This window comes from Rhinatrema bivittatum, chromosome 1 (assembly GCF_901001135.1).
Source record: "Rhinatrema bivittatum chromosome 1, aRhiBiv1.1, whole genome shotgun sequence".
Lineage (NCBI taxonomy): Eukaryota > Metazoa > Chordata > Amphibia > Gymnophiona > Rhinatrematidae > Rhinatrema > Rhinatrema bivittatum.
The window spans coordinates 407700294-407722958 of record NC_042615.1 but is presented as its reverse complement, the minus strand read 5'-3'; the positions used below and the strand labels follow the sequence as shown (position 1 = coordinate 407722958).

Below are 22665 nucleotides of genomic sequence, written 5' to 3'. Positions count from 1 at the left end.
GATAAGATATTGTTGTGAAGTATAATAAAATGTTGCTGTGACTGCGTGTGAAGTTAGTGGGATTTTTTTTTTTTTTTTTTTTTTACAGTTCCTAACTTTTGTGTTTATGCTGATGATGAGTGGGGAATTTAATCCAGGTTGTGATCACTGTTGTGATCACTGTTGCCTAGTGGATCCAACACTGTTACCTCTCACATCAAATCCTGTGTTCCACTAATGACTTGGTCTATAATAATTTCCCCTCTTGTTGGTTCTTGTAACAGCTGCTCCATGAAGTAGTCATCTATTTCGTCTAGGAATTTTACTTCTCTAAAATGTCCTGATGTAACATTCACCCAGTCAATACTGGGGTAATTGAAATCACCCATGATTACTGTGATGCTGATTTTGTTAGCATTTCAGTGTCAATCAGTTCATTCTAGCCAGGTTGACTGTAATACAGCCCCACTAATATTTTGTTCCCTTTTTCACATAAAATTCTTATGACTGTCGGTTGCAAACGGCTGCGACCGTCCCAACTCATGTCATGTGCTGTCCTGCTCTCCTCTCCGGGCGAACTCGCGGCTATGGCTATGCAGCTCCCGATGCATGCCATCTACCTCCCAGGACTTCTTATGGCGGATGTACTGGAGCGGGTCGGCGAGACTTGTCCGCGTAAGCCTTAAACCGGGCGGCGGTGCGGTGGAGTTTCTCCTGAGTGGTGCGCCAAAGCTGGTGAATCTGGTTGGCCATCAGTTGCGCCGCTGGCGAGGAGGTAGACACAGGCAACGGTAGTGGAGGCTTGGGAACCTTTCCATAAACCAGCTGGAAGGGAGACTGTAGCGTGGCAGAGTGTCGATGACGGTTGTAACAGAACTCGGCCCACGGAAGGAGAGCCACCCAGTTTGTCCTGCTGCTCCATAACAAAGGCTCGGAGAAAACGCTTTCCGGGTTCGATTCATGCGTTCCCACCTGCCCATTGCCTTGGGGGGGTGGAACGCCCGTGGTACAGGTCTAGTTTGAACCCCAAACATCCTGCAGAGCGCCCGCCAGTATTTTGCCCGTGAACTGTGGGGCCACGATCCCCCTGAGTCAATATTGCTTGAGGTAAACCGTGCACAGGCGGAAGACATGTGTGGACGAAAAGTTCAGCCAACTCTGGGGCCCGGTGGGTAACTTGCAAGGGGCACAAAATGGGCCATTTTCGAAAAAGCGGTCAATCTGACCATACCACACCGTTTTGCCTTGAGACGGGGGCAACTCAACGATGAAAACCGTGGATATGTGGGGTCCATGGCTCCGCGGGTACAGGGAGTGGCCTGAAGAAGCCCCCAGGGGCGACCCGGCAGAGTTTTTGCTGCGCACATGTGGAACAGGACTGTTACGTAGAGGGGCGAACATCCTCCTCACCCGTGGCTATCAATAGAACTCCGTCAGTAATTGGAAGTCCGGGCGACCCCGGGGTGTCCTGCCGTCAATGAATCGTGCGCCCAGGCTAGGACCCGTCTTCGATCACGTACTGGAACTACCGCCCTCCCTGCTGGTGCTACTTCGGTGGCTGCCAGTTGGATTTTAGCCGGATCCAAAATGTATTGAGGAGGGTCGGGGCTGTCCTCAACCTCAGAGACACGTGAGGGGGGGAGGGGAGATCCGTCCTGCCCCTAGTAATTCCTTGGCTGCTGGCCGATATCGAAGAATGAAATTAAACCTGCTTGAAGAAGAGGGACCAGCGTGCTTGCCGAGGATTGAGCCTCTGTGCATGGGACAAAAGTATTCAAGGTTCTTGTGGTCCGTATAAACCACAATTGGATGTTGGGCCCCCCTCCAGCCATGCTTCAAAGGCCAGTTTGATGGCCAGTAGCTCCTTATCCTCCGATGCCGTAGTTCCTCTCGGCAGGCGAAAACTTCCCGGGAGAAGTAGGAGCATGGCCGGGTTTTCCCGTCCTTGGAGACCTGGGACAGGACGGCCCCCACGGCTACGTTGGAGGCATCCACCTCCACAATGAACGGAAGTAGGGGATTCGGGGTGTCGGAGGCAAGTGTCCGGGAGGAAGGCTTCTTTGAGATCCTGGAAGGCCTTTACGGCAGTTGGTGGCAACTTCGTGCATCTGCACCCTTGCGCGTGAGGGCTGTTAGGGCGCCACCAAGGAGGAGTAATGCGGGATAAAGTGGGCGGTAAAAATTGGCAAAGCCTAAAAACCGCTGGATTGCCCTTTACTCCCACCGGTTGGGGCCAGTTCTGGATGGCGGCAACTTTTTCAGGGTCCATGCGGAAGCCGGTAGAGGAGATGATGTAGCCCAGAAAGGCAAAGACTCCTCCTCAACTGACATTTTTCCAGTTTCGCATATAGTCGGTTCTCCCTCAGCTTTAGGCAAAACCTGTCGCACCATGTTTGCCGATGTTCCTCAAGATCCCGGGAAAAAATCAAGACATCGTCGAGGTAAACAATGACTGACGTGTACAGGAGGTGACGTAGCACTCGTTCATTAGATTTTGGAACACCGCTGGAGCGTTTTGCAGAGACCGAGGGCATGATGAGGTACTCGTAATGGCCGTCCCTGGTATTAAAGGCGGTCTTCCACTCGTCGCCTGGTCGGATTCGTACGAGGTTGTATGCCCCTCGAAGGTCCAGCTTGGTGAAAATGCGAGCTCCTTGTAGGCGATCCAGGAGGCTCCGGAATCAGAGGTAATGGGATAGAGGTTCTCGTCGGGTAATCTGGTTCAGGGCTCCCGGTATCAATACAGGGCAGAAGAGACCCATCCTTTTTTGGCCACGAAGAAGAAGCCGGCTCCAGCATGGAGAGTTAGACGGTCCTGATGAAGCCTCGGTCCAGGTTCTCCTTAATGTAGGCGGACATAGCCTTGGTCTCCAGTAAGGACAGAGGATATACTCTCCCACGAGGGGGCGTGGTGTCCGGGAGCAAGTCGATTGCGCAATCGAACGGGTGATGCTCTGGGAGTAACTCTGCCTTCTCTTTCGAAAAGACATCCTGGAAAGCCTGGTACTGGGGTGGAACTGTCAGAGGAGTAGCCAGGAGCGGAAGCATCTGTAGCGGGCGAGCAGGAAGACAATGGCGGGTGCAGCCTGGACCCCACAGATGTGATCTGGAGCGAGGACCAGTCGATCACCGGAGAATGTTTTCTTAGCCAGGGCAGTCCGAGGACGAGTGGGTGAATGGACCTCTCGAGGATGAGGAAAGAGATCTCCTCTTTATGGAAGAAGACCCACCTGAAGCTGAAGCGGAGTCCGTACGAGTAGATATGGTTCCTGGGAGGGGAATCCCCTGGATGGACGATACTCGCAAGGGTGGTCCTGAGGCCAAGACTTTGAGTTGTAGCTGTTGCGCCAGGTCTCGGAGGATAAAATTCCGCCCCGGACCCGGAGTCGAGGAGTGCCAGGGTATCGAAACCCCCTCCAGGAAGGACAGAGTTTAGCTGAACAGTACATGGGGAGTCCGGAGAGATACTGCCTAGAGTCAACTCCCCACTACGACTCTAGGTTCTGGCGTTTCCCGACGCTTCTGTGCAGCGGCTAGGAATTGCCCCTTACCACCGCAGTAGAGACATAGTCCCTGTGAGCGTCGACGCCTTCGTTCCTCGTCCGAGGAGAGGACCCCGACCCAACTGCATGGGTTCTTCAGACGGAGGAGCAGCTGCCGCCGAAGGTGAAGTTCGAACCCGAGGTGGCATGGTTCGACGAGCGGACCCTCCCTGGCCGGACCTTTGCTCACGAAAACGGCGCTGGATGCGCCGGTCCACGAGTCCAGCCAGTTCTATGAGTTTCCTGTAGGTCATCCGAAGATCCGGGGCCGCGAGTTCATCCTGGAGCCGGGGAGACAGACCCTCCAGGAATATCCCATGTAAACTGTCCTCTCCCCAGGCTAGCTCAGTAGCCATGGTCTGGAATTCCATTGCAAATTCCTCTAAAGGCGATTGCCTTGTCTCAGCTGGAGGAGTTCTGAGGCAGCCGTAGAGGCCCCGGGAGGGCTCCTCAAAAATCCTCCGGAAGGCTTTGACGAATTGAACGAGGTTATTAATCGGAAGTCTTGGCGCTCCCAGAGGGACGAAGCCCAAGCCAAGGGTTTCCCGTCCAGGAGAGAGATAATGTAGGTTGTTTTAGACCGCCCGTGGTGAACTGTGCCGGCAGAAGGTCGAAACGGATATAGCAGTGGTTGAGAAAACCCCGACATGCCTTCGGATCCCCAGAGTCACCTAGGAGGTGCTGGCATCTGTACCACGGGGCGTGGGAACCCGGGTTGGCCTGAGACGTGGATGCTGCGGGGCGAGCTGCGGAGTCCCTTACCCGATCCGCCAGGGCGTTGAACGGCCGACATCAGTGTGTCGAGGCAGGATTGCTGTGCTTGCAGCTTCTGGCTAGCCTGGGGATAGCCTTTAGGGACCGGCAAGGTCCGCCGGGTCCATGGCCTTGCAATCTGTTGGATTCGTGGACCCTTTGGCCGATCGGAGCCAGAGGAAGAGCTGCTGTAGGTGGTTGCAGCAGCGACCCCGACCGGGAGGCGGCGAGGACAGACTGGTGGCTGGCCGAAGGTGGAACTCTGGGAGCCCTATGCGACCAAGAGCTCTGGCGAGGAAGGAGGGTGATGGTGGCGCTGGCACTGTGTTGAGAAGACCTTTGCCCTGGAAGCCGATCCTCCCCCGAGAGGAGCTCGTAGGAGTTCGGCCGCTGGGACTTAGGAGATTCACCCTGGAAGCCGGAGTCCCCCCAGGAGGAGCCCGTAGGGACCCGGCCGCTGGGACTTAGGAGACCCGCGGGGGCCTGGTCAGCTGTAGTCCCAAGGTCGAGTGCCGAAGGGTCGTCGCTCACCAGTCCAGAGTCAGGAACCAAAGGATCGCTGTAACCCAGTCCGAGGTCAGGAGCCAGAGAATCAACGTAAGCCAGTCCGGGGTCAGAAGCCAGAGGGTCAACGTAAGCCGGTCCGAGGTCAGAAGCCAGAGAATCACCAAATGCCAGTCCGGGGTCAGAAGCCAAGAATCAAACGTAAGCCAATCCGGGGTCAGGAGCCAAGTAGAAGGTAATGAAGCACAAACGCAGCAACTGAAGACAGGGCAACCCTGGGAACCTCGTTGCAAGGCAAGGAAGGCTAGTAACTGCAGGGCTTAAATACCCTGAGGGCGTCTGACGTCATCCTGAGGCTGGGCTGCATTTTCCCGCGCTGGCCCCTTTAAGAACCGGGGCCTGCCGCGCGCGCGCGTCTAGGGGGCGGAGCTAGCCGCGGCTGGACGCCGGCTGCTCCGACGCAGCGAGGACGAAGCTGCAGGCCCGGGCGAGGTGGGCAGACGCCGGGCCTGCGGCGGCAGGGGTCCCCGAAGGCCCGGGGACCGCGGACCCAACCCGGAACCGCGATGGGGTAGGTGGTGATTCCGGGAGTGCACCGGAATCGCAACACCTATTGTTCCATTCTATATATGGAATGAAGCTATATAAAATGTCTAAATAAGTCCCACCTACGATATAGTAGACCATGTGCTGCCTTGAAGGAGAAAGGTCACCTAGAGGGAGAGCAACGGCTTGATGAGGAAGGAACCAATTCTTTAGCTAGGAGCTGCTCTCGAGGTGCTTATGATATCACCAAGCCTGGATTCATAAGCACCGCTCTGGCCCTGCACGAATCGACTTGGCAACAAGTTCCTTTGCTACTGGTGCTTGCTCCTATCTCCTCAGACCCGTGGTTCCTGTGTGCTGTTCTACCCTTGGCTCTGGACTCTGACTCGGGTACCCACTCCTCGGGGGCACGTTCCTGTCAGAGACTTTGTCTCCCAGCTTCCCTGCTCCTTGGGGTAGCCCCTGCGCCTTCCAGAAGCCTGGCCTGCCGGCTTCCCCGCTTCTCGGGGTTGTCTTTGAACTGCCTTGCTACTTAGGAGACTCAGCCCTGCACGCCCCGCTCCTCGGGACTGTGTCTTCATTCTACATCAGTGACTGTGCGCGTGCTTCCCCACTCCTTGGGGCAGTGACTACGTTCCACTCCAGAGATTCCATCGTGCACAACCCCGCTCCTTGGAGCAGCTTGCATCACTACCTCAGAGACTCGACTCGGGCATCCCTGCTCCTCGGGTCAGCCTACGTCATCACACCAGAGCCTCTCTCACCACGCTACTCCGCCCCTCGGGGCCATCTCTACTTGAAGTCTTGTCCACTTCTTCAGAACTCCCTGTCTTACACTGTTACTGTTTTAGTTTGATAAGGAATAATTCACAGACACCAATTTAATAATAATTTTTAATAAGCAAATTGGTAAAATTTGATTTGCTATATCCTTTTTAATGTTTCTTTAATATACACTTAGAATATACAATAAAGTATATAATTCCTTACCCTATTATCTCTTTCTCTAGGAATCTTTTCAGAGATAATGAAATAAATTCAGAGTATTCCCAGATTCCTATACTTGATTAATATTGTATCAAATACTTACGATGTAAGTTGTAGCTGGCCAGGCTATTTATATTCACAGTGGGGAGCTTAACACTGTGATACAGGATGATGTCTTTCTTCTGGGCATGCGTCTCTTTCTTTGCCTCCAAAGCGATGATAATGTTGTACCCTGTTTTATATTTTCCCAAATGCAATCAGGGACAAATGTTCTTTTCTGATTGGTCATAAATTGAAGCTCTTTTCCTCAAATATGGTTTTGTTCCAGAATAACCAAGTTCTCTTTGTCATACATGGTTTTGTGCCAGAATAGCCCCAGCCTTATTAGCATAACTATTCTGTACCATATAGCACAACCAATCAGTGAGTACATCAATGATTGTATCTATGGCTTCAGCCATGGTTGATAGACAGACTCCAAATGTAGGCTATTTTAACTCACTCCAAAAGTTGTTGTCAATCTTCCAATGTCCAATGTCCAGTATTTCTGAGCAAAATGCAGAGACTGCAAATCTTCAGCCTTTCTGGTTCAGTAGTAAGTTTTAGCTGGTTTACTAGTTAAACCCACTGTATCAAATACAATATTAATTCAAATAAGGAAATCAAAGAAATAATCTCCCCATCATCCCACAACGCTCCCCACTCCTTGGGGCATGTCCAGCGCTTCCCTGTCAGAGGCTTCTGCTCTGGCACTTGCATCTCCAGCTCTGCCTGAAGTACTGTGTACTCCCTCTGAACTGTATCTCTTGCTGCAGCTGACCTCACCTCCTGATGGTGTGGACATGTAGGGCTCCTCCCCACGGGTGGTACCAACTCTCACCTCGGGCCAAGGGTCCACTAACCCACGATCCTAACAAAAATTTCTATCTATACAGATTCAACATTGCATTTTGTTTCCTGCAGAACTTTTATCTTGTTTGACTCAATGCTCTCTTTAACATAAAGTGCCACCCCTCCATCAATTTGATCCATCCTATTATTTCAATATAATTTGTTCACTAGTATCACAGTTTCCCATTTGTTATCTTCCATCCACCATGTCTCAGAAATGCCAATTAAATCTATTTCTTCATCCAGTGCTATACACTTTAACTCTCCCATCTTATTTTTTTAGACTTCTAGCATTTGTATACAGACATTTCAAAGAATGTTTTTTGTGTTGTGACCAGAGTGGTGGACCCTAGGGCCGGCCGTGCAGAAAAGAGATGGAAGGTCAGGAGGACTCTGCTGTGAAGGGAAGGCCAGGAGGCGGCTCGGAGCCAGGAGACCAGCAGAAACTTCACCCTGGAAGCCCGAGTTCCCCCCCGGGAGGAGCCTGTGAGGACCCAGACCACTGGGACTTAGGTGGATTCACTCGGGATGATGGTCAGCAGCGTGAAGACGATCCAAGTACTGGGCAGGCGGCAAGCAAGGAGCACAGGAAGACGAAAGGGTGTCGAGAACCAGGAAGGCAGTCCGAAGGTGATGCATGGCGGGAACCTAGAGCAGCGAACTGAAGCAGGAACGGAAGCTGGAGCAGGAGTGAACTGGAATCAGAGCGGAAGCAGGATCAGGAGCGGCAGCTGGAGCATGAACAACAGCTAAGTTCGGAACAGGAGCCGGAACAGAAGCAGGAACGGAGGCAGGGTCCAGAAGAAGCAGGAACAGCAACTATCTACTCTCAAGGATTGGACCTCGTTGCAAGGCAAGGATCCTCAGTCAGATGCCGGGTTTAAATCCCTGCCGGCGTCTGACGTCATCTCCGGGGGCTGGCCGTGGTTTCGCGCCAAAATCCCTTTAAAAGACTCCCCCTCGTGCACGCACGCACCTATGGGGGGCAGAGCCAAGAATCGGAGCTCGGCGGCGTCTCCCTCGTGGAGATGCCGCCACGGAGAGGCCTGAGTAGGCCCAACGGATACCGGAGCCTGTTGCCAGCTCCCCGGGGGAAGAGGAGGTAAGGACCCGGTTGAGAACCTCTCGACTGGGACTGCAACATTTTGTTTGAATTAACATCCTGCTCACCAGTTGACAAGGGTAATTTGGAATCTTTCTGCACTTAAAACACCTTGTCCACTTTGGTATTTATTGCAATTCTGGAATGCCCAATTTTCCTTGTTCTCTTTGTATCCTTCATAGATACATCATTTTGATCCATGCACTTCTGTGCAACTGTCGGCTTTCTCCCATCATCTAGTTTAAAAGCTGCACTGTTTCCTTTTTAAAGGTTAGTGCCAGCAACCTGGTTCCATTCAGAAAAGCCCCCCCCCCCCCTTTCTCCAAAATGAAGTCCAGCTCCTAACAAAACTAAAATCCTCTTCCCTGTACCATCATCTCTTCCATTCTATGAGACTGGAGCTATGCCAGCCTCTGGGGTCCTGCCATGGAATGGGGAGCATTTCTGAGAAAGCTACTGTGGAGGTTCTGGATTTCAGTTTTCTACCTAAAACCCTAAATTTGGCTTTCAGAACCTCTCTCCTGCACTTTCCTATGTTATTGTTACCCTCATGTACCAAAACAGCTTGCTCCTCCCTAGCACTATTTAAAATCATATCTATCTGATGCGTGAGGGCCTCCACCTTCGCACCAGCAGACAAATTACCAGGCAATACCCATGTCCACCATCCACTCAACTATCAACCTTCCTAATAATTGAATCACCAACTATAACAGCTGTCCTAGACCTTCCCTCCTGGGCATGTGCTCCTGGAAACCTAGCCTCAGTGTGAGAGGATACTACATCACCTCGAGAGCAGGTCCTAGTTAAAGAATTGCTTCCTTCCTCATCAAGCCGTTGCTCTCCCTCTAGGTGACCTTTCTCCTTCAAGGCGGCACATGGGCTACTAGATCGTAGGTGGGACTTATTTAGACATTTTATATAGCTTCATTCCATATATAGATCACAACAGTTTACAAAGTGATATGACTCAACAAACAGACAAAGATTAGTTACAGAGGTAGTATTCCTATACATGTATTAATAACTATCATGTACATTTTCTGTTGTATATTAATAACATCTCTCGCTGGATTTATTTTCATGTTTCAATTATCTTTTGTCTTTCTTGACTTTGTGGTTCTCTGTTTTCAGATGAATTAGGTTAATTCATACGCGTTTTTGAATAACCATGTTTTTGGTTTGCATTTAAATCTCTTTCTATCAGGTAAAATACGTAATGTCTCAAGCAGAGAGTTCCATAGCTTTGGGCTGCTACACAGAACACATGATCTGTTATTTGTGTCAGATGTGTGCCCTTTATTGTCAGAATAGTCAATAGGCCTTTATTTTGGGATCTTAATGTTCACTGAGGTGTGCAAGACTGTAGTATCACGCCTAAGAAGCTGAAGTTATTGTAATGAATGAAGTTGAAAATTATCATTGGTACTTTATAATAAATGCTGGATTGCACTGGTAGCCAATGTAGTGAGATCAGTAATGTGATCAAATTTCTTGGATACTAGTAGGAATCATGCTGCAGCATTTTGTAATAGTTGTAGTAGTTTTAATTGACATGCTGGAAGATCTAGTAGTAAGTATTCCATATCTGAGAATATTAATTTGCGCAATGCGGTACAGAAGTCTGCCATTGTTAATAAAGGCTTCAATCTGTGTAGTATGTGCTTCTGTCAAAGCTGAGCTGGAAGCATGCACTACACCAGGTTTTGAAGAATTCTGGGTAAGCAAGTTAACTGGATACAGAAGGCCAGATAATTTAAAAACCTAAATGGCTATATTCAAATATAGCCATTTAGTTTTATTAGTTATCTAGCTACATGTAGCCGGATAACTAAGCAAGTATATTCAGCAGGACATTTATCTCACTGAATATATGGGACAAGTTATCTGGCTAAACTTAGGGAGTCATTTTCTATCACTTATCGCGTGCGATAGCTTGCCAGGGGCGGTGAGGGGATGAGTCGGGGCGGGGAGGTGGCGGATGCTGTGATGTCTTCGCTGGTGGCGATAAGGTAAGCACCGTTATTGTTGCCAGTAGCGCGCCGAATAGCACCACTTTTCACGGTGGGGCTATTGGATGCAAAAGCCGGCAGTGAAAACACCACAGTGGTGCAAAGGCTGCTGGCTTTCGCAGGCTCTCCCCCCCTTCGCCCCCCATTTTCGCTAGATTTACCATTCTGCGTTAGAATGGTGAATCCAGGCCTTAGCCGGGTATCTTGTCCACTAAATAGCCTATCGAATATTGGTCTCATGGTTAGTGAAACAAAGATATTGGGGTAGATTTTTCAAAAAAGCGCGATCGCGTACTTTGTTCGCGCAGCAGGCGCAAACAAAAGTACGCAGGGTTTTATAAGATACGCGCATAGCCGCGCGTAGCTTATAAAATCCTGGATCGGTGCTTTCAAGGCTGCCGATTTTGGGCAGCCTGTGCGCGCCGAGCTGCGCAGCCTGCCTCCGTTCCCTCCGAGGCCGCTCCGAAATCGGAGCGGCCACGGAAGGAACTTTCTTTCGCCCTCCCCTCACCTTCCTCTCCCTTCTCCTACCTAACCCACCCCCCCGGCCCTATCTAAAACCCCCCCTTACCTTTGTCCCTAGATTTACGCCTGCGAGAAGCAGACGTAAAACCATGCGCGCCAGCGGACTGCTGGCGCGCCGTCATCCGACCTGGGGGCTGGTCTGGAGGCCTGGACCACGCCCCGGGCTGGCGCCACACCCCCGGTCCCGCCCCCGAAATGCCACGTCCCGCCCCTGAAATGCCGCGTCATCCGGCCCCGCCCCCGACACGCCCCCTTCAAAAAACCCCATGACCTACGCGCGTCCCGGGCTCTGTGCGCGCCGGCGGCCTATGCAAAATAGGCGCGCCGGCGCGCGAGGGCGCTGCTCGCGTAAATCCAGGCGGATTTACGCGAGCAGGGCTTTTAAAATCCGCCCAATTGTATGCAATTGTTAGTGAAAAATTAGTAAGAATGACAAACATATTATTTATAGTCATTACAATACCAACCATGACAGATATGCAACCCTAGCTTCTCAATCTTGAGAAGTCTCAGAGAATGAGCAATATCAGTTCTTTGATGGGTACTATTAAGTTCAATGTGGTGCTATGCAACTCAGAATGTAATTTTTTAATGCCACATTAACTAAATCCTCTCTATTTTGAGGATTTTTAAGATTTGAAGGCTCATGTAAAAACAGAGATACAGTATTAATCATGATGTGTTTGTTCAACTCAGATTGTTCAGTTTGACTCATGAAGAAATTCTCTCTATAGAAAGAACCTAAACTGGATCATAAAAATTTAGGATATTTCTAAGGTATATAATTCTTATAAAACAGTGCTTTAAATAAAAACAAACAATACACTGGCACTAATTATAATAATTCATTTATTTTTCTTATCACAGCTTAAAGAATCTTTGGACCCTGCTCTGGAGCCTGTTCTTTTGAAACAAATTTTTATTTCTGGTGGAAGAATGCTCATTCGCCTTGGAGATTCTGACATTGATTATGATAAAAATTTTAGATTTTACATGACAACAAAAATGTCAAATCCACATTACCTTCCGGAGGTATGAAGCTAGACTCATTTCACAGTGCTTTTAATATAAACAAAATTAATAAGTTATCATATTTATACTATAATGAATAGGAACATATTGTATTATTTCACTCAGCTTTGTGATTTTTCCATGTCAAATTTGGAGGAAAAGTATGAATTAGTTACTGAAAAGTATCAAAAGTCATGGAAAGTTGGATAAATAAATGAACTGAAAAAATTTGATCTAGGATCACTATTCTAAACTTGTCTTTACTCTAGGCATTTGCCCTTAGAGAAGGCTTAATAGATCATGAATTTAGGGTGCTATATAGCAAATTACATGCATTTAAGGTAAATCCCTTTCCCTGAAAATTTGCATTACAAACGTGATTCATCTAAATTCAGGATGTAGGGAAATTATAGTCAAAAGAGCTGTCAACTTAGACAAAAAATAACCAAAATCGGTGGATTTTCTTTAATATTAGAGAGGTTTATAATAAAAGAATGTACATAGTTTGAATTAACTTATATAGGAGGAATTTTCAAATACTTACTTGTGTAAAAATTAGCATATGTGCACATAAGTTGCAGCTACTACATACATGATATTTTATAAACCTCAAACATAGGGGCAGATTTTCTAAGTTCACAGAACTTAGAAAATCCAGTGGTAACAGGGGGCAGGCCTATTCGCTGCCTATTTCACGCCGAATAACTACACCATAAAAGGTGTAGTTTATTCGGCGTGAAATAGGCAGCGAAAAGGCTCCTTACCTTTTCACTGTCTGCGCCGTCTTCGCGGAGTCGGCCCCGGTGACGCCCCAACGACTCCTCTTCCGGGGCTGACTCCGCCCCGATGTCCCCTTCGCAGGCGTGCGCTACGATTTCTAGCTGTCACACGCTTGTGCTGGTAGCGCAAGCATGCGATAGCCTTAGAAAACAAGGCCCATAATGTTGCGCGTTCCAGCCGTGTTAAGGCCACTGCCATGCCTGCTCACCTCTCTCTCTCCTCCGGGGGCCCCGGTCCCTCCTCTCTGGCTGCCGTGGTGAGTCACCTGCGCCCCAGAAGCCCGGTGTCTGCAACCCCGGCTCCTTCCTGTTCCCAGGCCTCGCGGCCTGGTTCGCGTCGGGGCTCCGCGGCCTCGGTCTCCTCAGCCCTGCCCCTAGGCGCACGTGCGCACGCACAAGGCCAACCTTTAAAGGCGCTGCAGCGGGAAACTGCTCCGTGGCACCCAGCAATGACATCACCTGAGCCCTGCATAAAAGGCAGGGCTCAGCCTCTCATTCTTTGCCTTGGCAAACGGGTTGTCACACTCAGTGTGAGCTAGTTGCCGTCCTCGTTCCTGTTCCTGCGTTCCTGTGCCTGTTCCAGTGTTCCTGTGCCTGTTCCAGTGTTCCTGCATCTGTTCCTGTGTTCCTGTGCTTGTTCCAGTGTTCCTGAGTCTGCTCCTGCGTTCCTGTGGTCCTTCCTGTGTTCCAGTGCCTGATCCTGTGTTCCTTTGTTCCCAAGTGCCTCTCTACGTTCAGCAATCCAGGTTGTACTCTCTGGTCTGATTCCCGGTACTGACCTCAGCTTGCCTTTGACCACGCTTGGACTGATTCCCGGAACTGACCTCGGCTTGTCTTTCACCACGCTTGGACTGATACCTGGAACTGACCCTTGCTTTGGCTGACCATTCTCGGACGGATACCCTGGCTTTGTCCCTTGCGCTCCATTCGGACACTCTCTTTGCTCCTCCTGTGACCTCCTGTGATGCTTTGACGTTGTCGGCGTCCCCATCAAGCTAGACCACTATCCTGCCCGGAGGACCTTCAGTTCCTGCTTCGTACCCATGGTCTCCAGTACTTTCTGTTCCGGTCTAGCTCGCCTGTTCACCGCCACCCAAGCACCACTGCTAATTGTGGGCACACCTCTCCACCATCTCTCCGTGAGACCCTCAGAGGCCCACCTAAGTCCAGGCGGCCCGGGAATCCAAGGGCTCAACCCGAGGAGCCTCCGGGCCATTATTGGTGAGGCTCCGGCTAGCCTCTGTCTCCTCGTGTGCTCCGCCTCCTGGCGGCAGGCACCCTCTGAGTTCTCTCAGAGGGCCATACCAATCCTGCACCAGGCCAAGGGCCCACCTCCAGGGCAACACATAACACATGTATTTTTGGTTTGTACACATACATATTAGAGTAAAAAGGGGGCAGTCTCGGGGGCATTCTGTGCAGGGCCAGCATTTATTGCATAAGTTGTATTTTAAAAGACACGCCCTTATATTCTCCCAGATCAGTCTATATGCATGTTTTTTCTCCTCTACCAGTAGATAGAGAGAGAAGAAAACATTTTACTGTACTTGTACTACATTAACAAATCACTCCAAACAATATAGGCAAAGGGCAGCTATGTGGCACACACAATGCAAAATATGACCTCGTACCAAAATGTCAAAATTATCCTTTAACTCTTCTTGCTGAATTACACTTGTTTTGAGAAAGGAGGAAAAGAGGTCAGAATCCAGCAGGCTCTGTTTTAAACTTGCCTAAGATATTTCAGTCACTGGTCAAAAACCTCCATAAACAACCATTACTTTTATTCATTACAAAATTGTTTTTATAATTTTTAATATTTTCAAAAATTGATCAACAGAATTTATCGCTTGATGTCTTCATAAATTAAAAAAATGATTTTTAAATTGAACCATCATGCCACTGCCAAGAGCCAGCATTTCGCAATACTACTGCTTCAGGACGATCTCTCTTATAAGGCGGATTCTGCAAGATATATGAAGATCAATTAATATTATTTAAAATACATTATAATAGACAAAAATTACAGATTATACTCACTATGAATAGAATTCAGCAAAGTTCTTTGTTAGGAGCTGCCCTTTCTCAGAATAAACTGCTTATACTAACAAACATGTGCATGTCTCTTAAATGTTCTCAAGTTTTAAGCATTTGCATTTTCATCATTGTGTTGCATGGCCTATTTGCTTATAATCATGTATTAAATAAATTTTTATAAATATATAATTTTAATGTTATTCTTATTTTACTTATTAAAATTGTACTAATTGTTTTTGTTGTTTAATGAAAAAAAGTAAATATGTTGGAGCCTTATTCCAAGATTTGATCCTACAGTTGAAATTGATTTACAGAAAATGGAATGACTGTTTTTAAACCTCTGAGTGCAACTCAGAAAACATTTGATGAAATAAACTACTGATACAATATCATGCTGTGTATTATTGAAAAATCAATCATACAGTATCTTATGTATAATCTTTCCAATTTTTTTTCAAGAAATTTGTACATTACATGCTCTCCTATTTTTCTCTCTTTCATAAAAATACAAAAAGCTGATCTTTAGTGTTGATTAGAATCATGTCCATATGTATTTATTTATTTGTTTACTTATTTATTTTAAAGTTCTTATATACCGCACCCTCCATAGTTTGGGGCAGTTTACAATAAGACATTCATATCAAATTATTAAAAACCAAAATAAAATAGACATCAAAATTGCTGAATTCTGTTCAAAGTATAATCTGTAATTTTTCTTTACAATAAGGCACATTTTAAACATAATATTAATTGATCTTCATATCTCTTGCAGAATCCACATTATATCATCCTGAAGCATTAGTATTGCAAAACACTGGCCATCGTCGGTGGCATGGTGGTTTCATTTATGTTAAAACGGTTTTATTGAATTGACACACATAGTTAAACAAACAGGAATCAGAGACATATTGTTTCTTCTATATCCCCAATACTCCCAGTTATATCTGCAGTCATATTTAGCTGTCAATTAAAACTGAAATCCCCCCACTCCCACCCCTTATCCCCCCAACATGAACTTCCGCCTTAATAGAACAGAAAATCCAGTGACGTCCACAAGTAAAGAGTGTGTAGAGTCTGAAGCCCTAATTAGTCATTCAATATCAGACTGCATGCCCGATGTGGTAATGCCTGCAAGTATCCATTCCAAACCTGAATGAAGCGACGGCGTTGTAGTGGGCAGGTCCTGGAGGCCAAATTGTCCATTTGCATCATGCGATGTAGATGAATGCGCCACATCCAAAAAGAGGGGGAGCCGAGTCTCTCCAGGTGATGAGGACAACTTTCTTCCCAACCGCAAAGGCTTTTCTCAGAAACCCACGAAGGCTTTGACCTTGAACAAGCGGGCGAGGAATACAATCAAATAAAATCAAATATGGAGATAGAGGAAGATTAATCCCTAATAACCGCCTTAGGTAACCCACAGTGCTCCCCCAGAACTTATGGATGCCTGGGCAGGCCCAGAAGGCATGAGAAAGGGTCCCTGTGGGAGATTGGCAACATGGGCAAGATGCAGTGGGTGCCAACTGAGCATGAAAGGCCAATTGCGGAGTTATGTATGCCCGGCGAAGCAGCTTGAACTGCATCTCACTATAGTACATGGCACTGGTGAGTTTAGTCAAGTTTGTCATACAAACTTTGAAAACTGCTATCGGCACCTGAAACACTCCATCCCTATTCCATCGTTCCACCGAAATTTGGTAAGAATCTGTCGCCAGCCCTTTGATCAGCCTTTGATAATACAAAGATAAAGACGGCACACGTGGGCTGTCAAGCATGAAAAAACTTACAATATTTTGAAAGTGAGATGGTAATTTTTGAGGGGGTGGAATGGAGGTGACATAGTGTCGGAGCTGTAGGCAACTGAATATGTGAACCCCAGAGAGCCCATATAGATTCTGGAGCTCTGTAAAAGAGAACATCATCCCTGAAGTATCAAACATATGGCCTAACATTGTAAGACCCTTAGCCCGCCAGTCTCTAAATACATGAGATTGGGAGCCCGGTGAAAATTCCGGATTACCCATAATGGGCGCCAAAAATGCACAAAAGGTGGGTAATCCCAGCTGCCGAGTGAAAAAGCGCCAAGCATGACGAATGGGTGCTATTAGCGGATCCTGCTGTAAATCTCTAGAAAGCGCCTTACCAGGGCACATAAGTACATAATGTAAGTCTGGTGGGGCTACTAAAGTGTGTTCCACCATGAGGGCCACATAGTGGGGATCCTCTGAGATCCAATCTAGAGTTATGCGCAGGTTAGAAGCAATATTATACTGGAGCAAATCTGGGACTCCCATTCCACCCAAACCCCACTTCAATTTAAGCCAGCTCAACGGGATTCGAGCCTTCTTACCCCTCCACAAAAACGCACGGAGTAATTTGTCAACAGTCTCCAGGTCAGTTTTGGTGAGAAGAAGTGGGAGGTTCTGCAGCACATAAAGCCATTTAGGCAGGAGAGTCATTTTGAATAAATTAATGTGGCCCCCTAAAGAGATGGGGAGATCTCGCCACTGGTTTAACTTGTCCTTAGTCAAATTTATTAATCAAGGAATATTTAGGGAATAAATACTTTTCACATCAGTAGAAAGAAAAACCCCCAAATATTTAAGCGAGTCTGTTGCCCATTGTAAGGGAAATCTTCCCAACCTTCGTTCTCTGAGAGTGGCTGGGTAGGCCAGAGCTTCTGATTGTCCCAGTTGATTCTCAGACCTGAGAACAAACCGAACCGAAGATTTGAAACAATTCCAAAAGGGCCGACAAAGACTTCTCCGGGGAGGTAAGAAAAACCAATACATCATCTGCGAAAGCAGAGTATTAAAAAATCTCCTTTTTTGTCCGAGAGTAAAACTGCACCCCCCGAATATTCGGGGACGCCTGCAGCGCCAAGAGCAAGGGCTCCATAGTAAGCAAGGTCAGCCTTGGCGGGTGCCCCGCATCACTGAAAAAGGGGAAGTTAGCGCCCTATTCACCGAAATAGAAGCCATAGGGGCATGATAAAGTAATTGAATAACTTGAAAAAAAAAACCCTTGAAATCCCATAGAGTTAAGTAGCTGAAACATAAAACTCCATTCAACCCGATCAAATGCTTTTTCAGCGTCCAGGCTCACCACCAAGAATGGAATATCCGAACGCCTACATAGAGCCATCGCCACGGCAACCCGCCTGACAAAGCCCACCTGACTGGCTTGTATTAAAGTTGGCAGAATGTTCCCCAAGCAATCCGCCATAATTTTGGCCAAGAGTTTATGGTCAACATTCAGCAGTGAGATAGGGCAATAGGCGGATGGCATCAAGGGGTTTTGACCGGGCTTTGGGATCAATGTTACATGGGCTATATTACCATGAGGGGGAAATGAGCCTTGGTCTATCATGTTGTGAAACACTAGAGGGAGAAGGTTACTAAGAGGGTCCACCAAACATTTATAGAACTCAGAGCTGAAGCCATCGGGCCCAGGCGTTTTTAGCTTTTTGGCTTGGTGAATGGCTGTCCGAACCTCATCCACCATGATAGGATCATTCAACCATCACTGTTGTGCTACCGTAATTGAAGGAAGCTGAAATTTGGTGCAAAATTCGCTCCAATTGTCCGGATTCCATCCCTCAGACTGATATAGGAATGTATAATATGCCTGGAAAGTTGTTAGAATGTCAGGCGTGGTATTTACAATTTAGCCCCTAGAGGTCCGGATTGCTGGAATAGAACGTGAACCCTTAGCAGATTTGACCAAATTGGCTAGCATTTTCCCCGTCTTATTCCCAAACTGGTTTAGTTTGAATTGGTAATATAGAACACTCTTTTTCCCTCTCTGATGAAGGAGAGAATTCATCGCCGTTTGCAGAGAGATATAGGCTGCTCGATGTTGGGGGGATGGCAAAGCCACGAGGGCCCATTTGGCTTTTTGTAATTGTGTACTTAGAAGTAAGAGTCGCTTATCTAAGGACTTTCTCCAATGGGCAACATAGGAAATTATGTCACCCCGTTGTACCGTCTTAGCGGTCTGCCAAAATAGAACGGGGTCATCACTGTACTGCGCATTAAGTGCTGCAAAATCTTCTCATCACTCCCAGATAAAGACCGGAAAAGCATTATCCTCCACTAAAAAATAAGGATATCGCCTCTGGTGCGTTTTGGGGTCTGCAGGGTTAGCCGTCAGTTCCAGCCAGATGGGCGCGTGGTCGGAGATGATAATATCTCCGATGCCAGCGGTAGAAACTTTAAAAAAATAATGTGTACTTACAAAGAAGTAATCCAGACAGGACTGAGTCGCATGCACTCTAGAAATATGAGAGAAATCTTTTTCAAATGGGTGGAGTGTCCTCCCCGAATCCACTAAATGTAAGGTATGCTCTAAATCGTGAAGTTCTTTACTGGGTTGTCCGACCTGGGCCACCGCCGAAGTTCTATCCCACTCAGGGTCCCGTAGAGCATTGAAATCCCCTCCCACCACCAGTGCCTTGTCTATATACGGGAGAAGCAATTTGTGTAATTCTTGATAAAAGGGAGCTTGGTGTCTATTCAGGGCATAAACAACAAAATACCATAGGGACCTGGTTTAATTCTGCTTCTAGGATCAAATACCTGCCATTAGGGTCTTTAATTTCATTGAAACATGAGATTCTTTCGAATTAGAATAGCCACTCCCGCAGATTTAGAACTGGCCGACGCGAAATGAACTGCTCCCACCCAACTGTGGCGTAATTTGGTATGCTCCCCATCAGTTAAATGGGTTTCTTGGAGAAAAGCAATGTCCGTAGATTTCCTCTTTAAAGCTTGTAAAATTTTAGACCTTTTAATGGGTGAATGGATACCACATACATTCCAAGATACTAACTTGGGGCCATGATTAACCATTTTCATAGACAAAAAAGATTAGTAGAACATAGTATTCCAATTTTAGAGTAGGAGATGGCCGTCCCAGCAAAGACCATCCCCGCAGCAATCAAACCTCATTTACTCGTGGACTCTTGACTAGCGTGAAATTCACACCATGAACCCCCAAACATAGAAGGCGGCTTTTGAGAGCTCTGAAATTCCCACCCCCCTTCTCCCACCCTCCCCCAAATACCAATCCCCACCCACCACCCTCTCCTTCCCCTTGATCGAAATCCCCGTCCTGTTCCTAGGAATACAATTAACCCCTCTAGTGGAGATCGCTTGAGACGCCAAGGCTCCCCTCTACACCCACCCCCTAAGTATATGTGAAGTTAATGCCTCCCCTCCCCTTCTTTTTTTTTTTGAGAGGCATGAAATCCCAAACTACGAACCCCAAACAAGGCTTAATATTGGTGCCAACTCAAATTGACGGTCACAAAACATACAAACTGTATACAGGAAGCTGGGAATGGCCCTTCATTACAAGCAGACATTAAAAGCTTTTAGCTGCAGCCCAAAAACTGAACCATAACAACCGATGGCCGGCAAACGTATGGAAAGGAGGAAGGAAAGGGAAAAACCGATTCACATCTACTCTTTCAAGACCTCTCATGATCTTAAAGACATCTATCATATCCCCCCTCAGCCGTCTCTTGTCCAAGCTGAACAGCCCTAACCTCTTCAGCCTTTCCTCATAGGGTAGCTGTTCCATTCCCTTTATCATTTTGGTCGCCCTTCTTTGTACCTTCTCCATCGCAACTATATCTTTTTTGAGATGCGGCGACCAGATTTCTACACAGTATTCAAGGTGCGGTCTCACCATGGAGTGATATAGAGGCATTATGACATTTTCCGTTTTATTAACCATTCCCTTCCTAATAATTCCTAACATTCTGTTTTCTTTTTTGACTGCTGCAGCACACTGAGCCAACGATTTTAAAGTATTATCCACTATGATGCCTAGATCTTTTTCCTGGGTGGTAGCTCCTAATATGGAACCTAACGTCGTGTAGCTACAGCAAGGATTACTTTTCCCTATATGCAACACCTTGCACTTGTCCACATTAAATTTCATCTGCCATTTGGATGCCCAATCTTCCAGTCTTGCAAGGTCCTCCTGTAATGTATCACAATCCGCTTGTGATTTAACTACTCTGAATAATTTTGTATCATCTGCAAATTTGATAACCTCACTCATGAGTCAGCTGGTAAAAATCCTGCAGCCCTTCAAGGATGCCACAGAGGAGCTGAGTTCTAGAAGTGCCACCTTGGCTGACATCATCCCTATAGTTAATTTTCTGGAGGAAAATTTGGAGGGCTTTAAACAGGAAGAGGGAATGACAGCAGAGGTGCTGCATTGTCTGGACGTTTTGCAGAAGCAGGTACAAGAGAGATTAATACCTTTAACAAAAGACCACACATACATGCTCGCCACAGTCTGTGATCCCTATGTGAAAGGGAAACTCGCCCTACAGTCCGATTGTCTCACATTTGTGAAGGACCTGCTGTTAGTAAGAGTCCGAGAACAGGAGCGCCATAGGCAGAGACAGATTAGGCATGAAGCAGAGGAGGAAACAGCGGACACTTCAGAGAGCTGTGTAAGCCCAAGCATGAGCAGCAGTCTGTCACCGACAGCTAGTACTTCCTCCTCCACTTCAGTACGCCAAAGCCATGTTCTGGAACGGGCTAGAGCAAAAGCAGCTGGCAAGGACTCTCAGCCCACCCAAGCAAAGGAGACACCAGCACAAATGTCAGTGACACGGTATCTCACAGAGCCCATAGGGGACATGCAGGCAGATCCGCTGGCATATTGGGCACACAAGTCCACTCTCTGGCCACACCTAGCCAAAGTGGCTCTGCAATATCTGTCATGACCTATTATTCATCAATTCCTGCATCATCTCCCCTGACACACCCTCATGTAGCCCTGTCCCCTGGTCAGACCATACCATTATCAATACTTCTCTTATCATGAAGACACCCTTATTTAATCATCCCTCCTCCAACACTTCCATTACATTCAGAAAACCCTACCCTAGTGTAGAGCTCATAGCAGCCCTCACGGACTCCTTGTCCAACCTAAATTGCACTGATCCCGAGACCATGATCAAGTCTTGGAACACCATCACCCTCGGCATTGCTGATAAATTATGCCCTATCATCACATGTGAGTTGAATCCCTCTGCCAAAAACCAAAAACTGTGGTACACAGCCGACCTAAAACACATGAAAAATGATCTTAGACAAAAGGAAAGAGCCTGGCGTAAAGACCCATCTCCCCAAAAAGCCTCCTCCTTCAAATCTGCACTTCACTGCTACAGAATCACCACCCTTAATGCCAAACGTGATTTCTACACCAAGAAAATTCACGATTACATCTATAACCCAAAAGCCCTCTTCTCTTACGTCACTAATCTCACTAAGCCAGCCCCCCAGTCATCCCTGACAATGAAGCAAATAATAAATGTGAAGAACTGGCACACTACTTTCATAACAAAATAGCTAACATTCTCCTCAGATTCACCCCCGACCCCATCCCCCACCCATGGGTCCACGCTTAACTACTGCTACCTTCAACTCCCTTGACCTCACCTCTTCCATTGAAATAGCCTCGATCCTCAAAAAGATCAAACTGGCCACTCACCCCTCTGACACTGTTCCTACCAAAGTCCTCCTCACCATACCTGACACTATCGCTAAACCCTTGGCAGACATCATCAACTGCTCCCTCTCTTCTGGCTTAGTCCCTGACCCTCTCAAGCACGCAGGTGTCAAACCCTTGCTTAAAAAGCCCTCTCTTGACCCGAAGGACCCAGCCAACTTTCGTCCCATCTCCAATCTTCCCCTCTCTGGCACCGCACTCCAATGGTTCACATCCTATTTACTAACAGAAAATACTCAGTCAAAATAGGCAATGCCGAATCCACCCACTATGCTCTCTCTCAAGGAGTTCCCCAGGGCTCCTCCCTCTCCTCCACCCTCTTCAACATATATCTTACCCCCCTCTGCCAACTTCTATCAGATCTCGGCCTCAAATTCTACCTATATGCTGACGACTTGCAAATCATCATGCCCATCCACGATTCCCTGACCAATGCTCTCAACTTCTGGAAAAACTGCCTCGAC

General features: G+C 47.5%; 1 protein-coding gene across 1 annotated transcript in view; it reads left to right on the top strand.

Annotated features, from left to right (window-relative positions):
- DNAH6 (dynein axonemal heavy chain 6) overlaps positions 1-22665 on the top strand; it is a 3261518-nt gene that overhangs the window by 2309181 nt on the left and 929672 nt on the right. Inside the window, 1 exon segment of the mRNA XM_029602297.1 lies at positions 11709-11873. Within this exon segment, the coding sequence (XP_029458157.1) occupies positions 11709-11873 (165 nt within the window).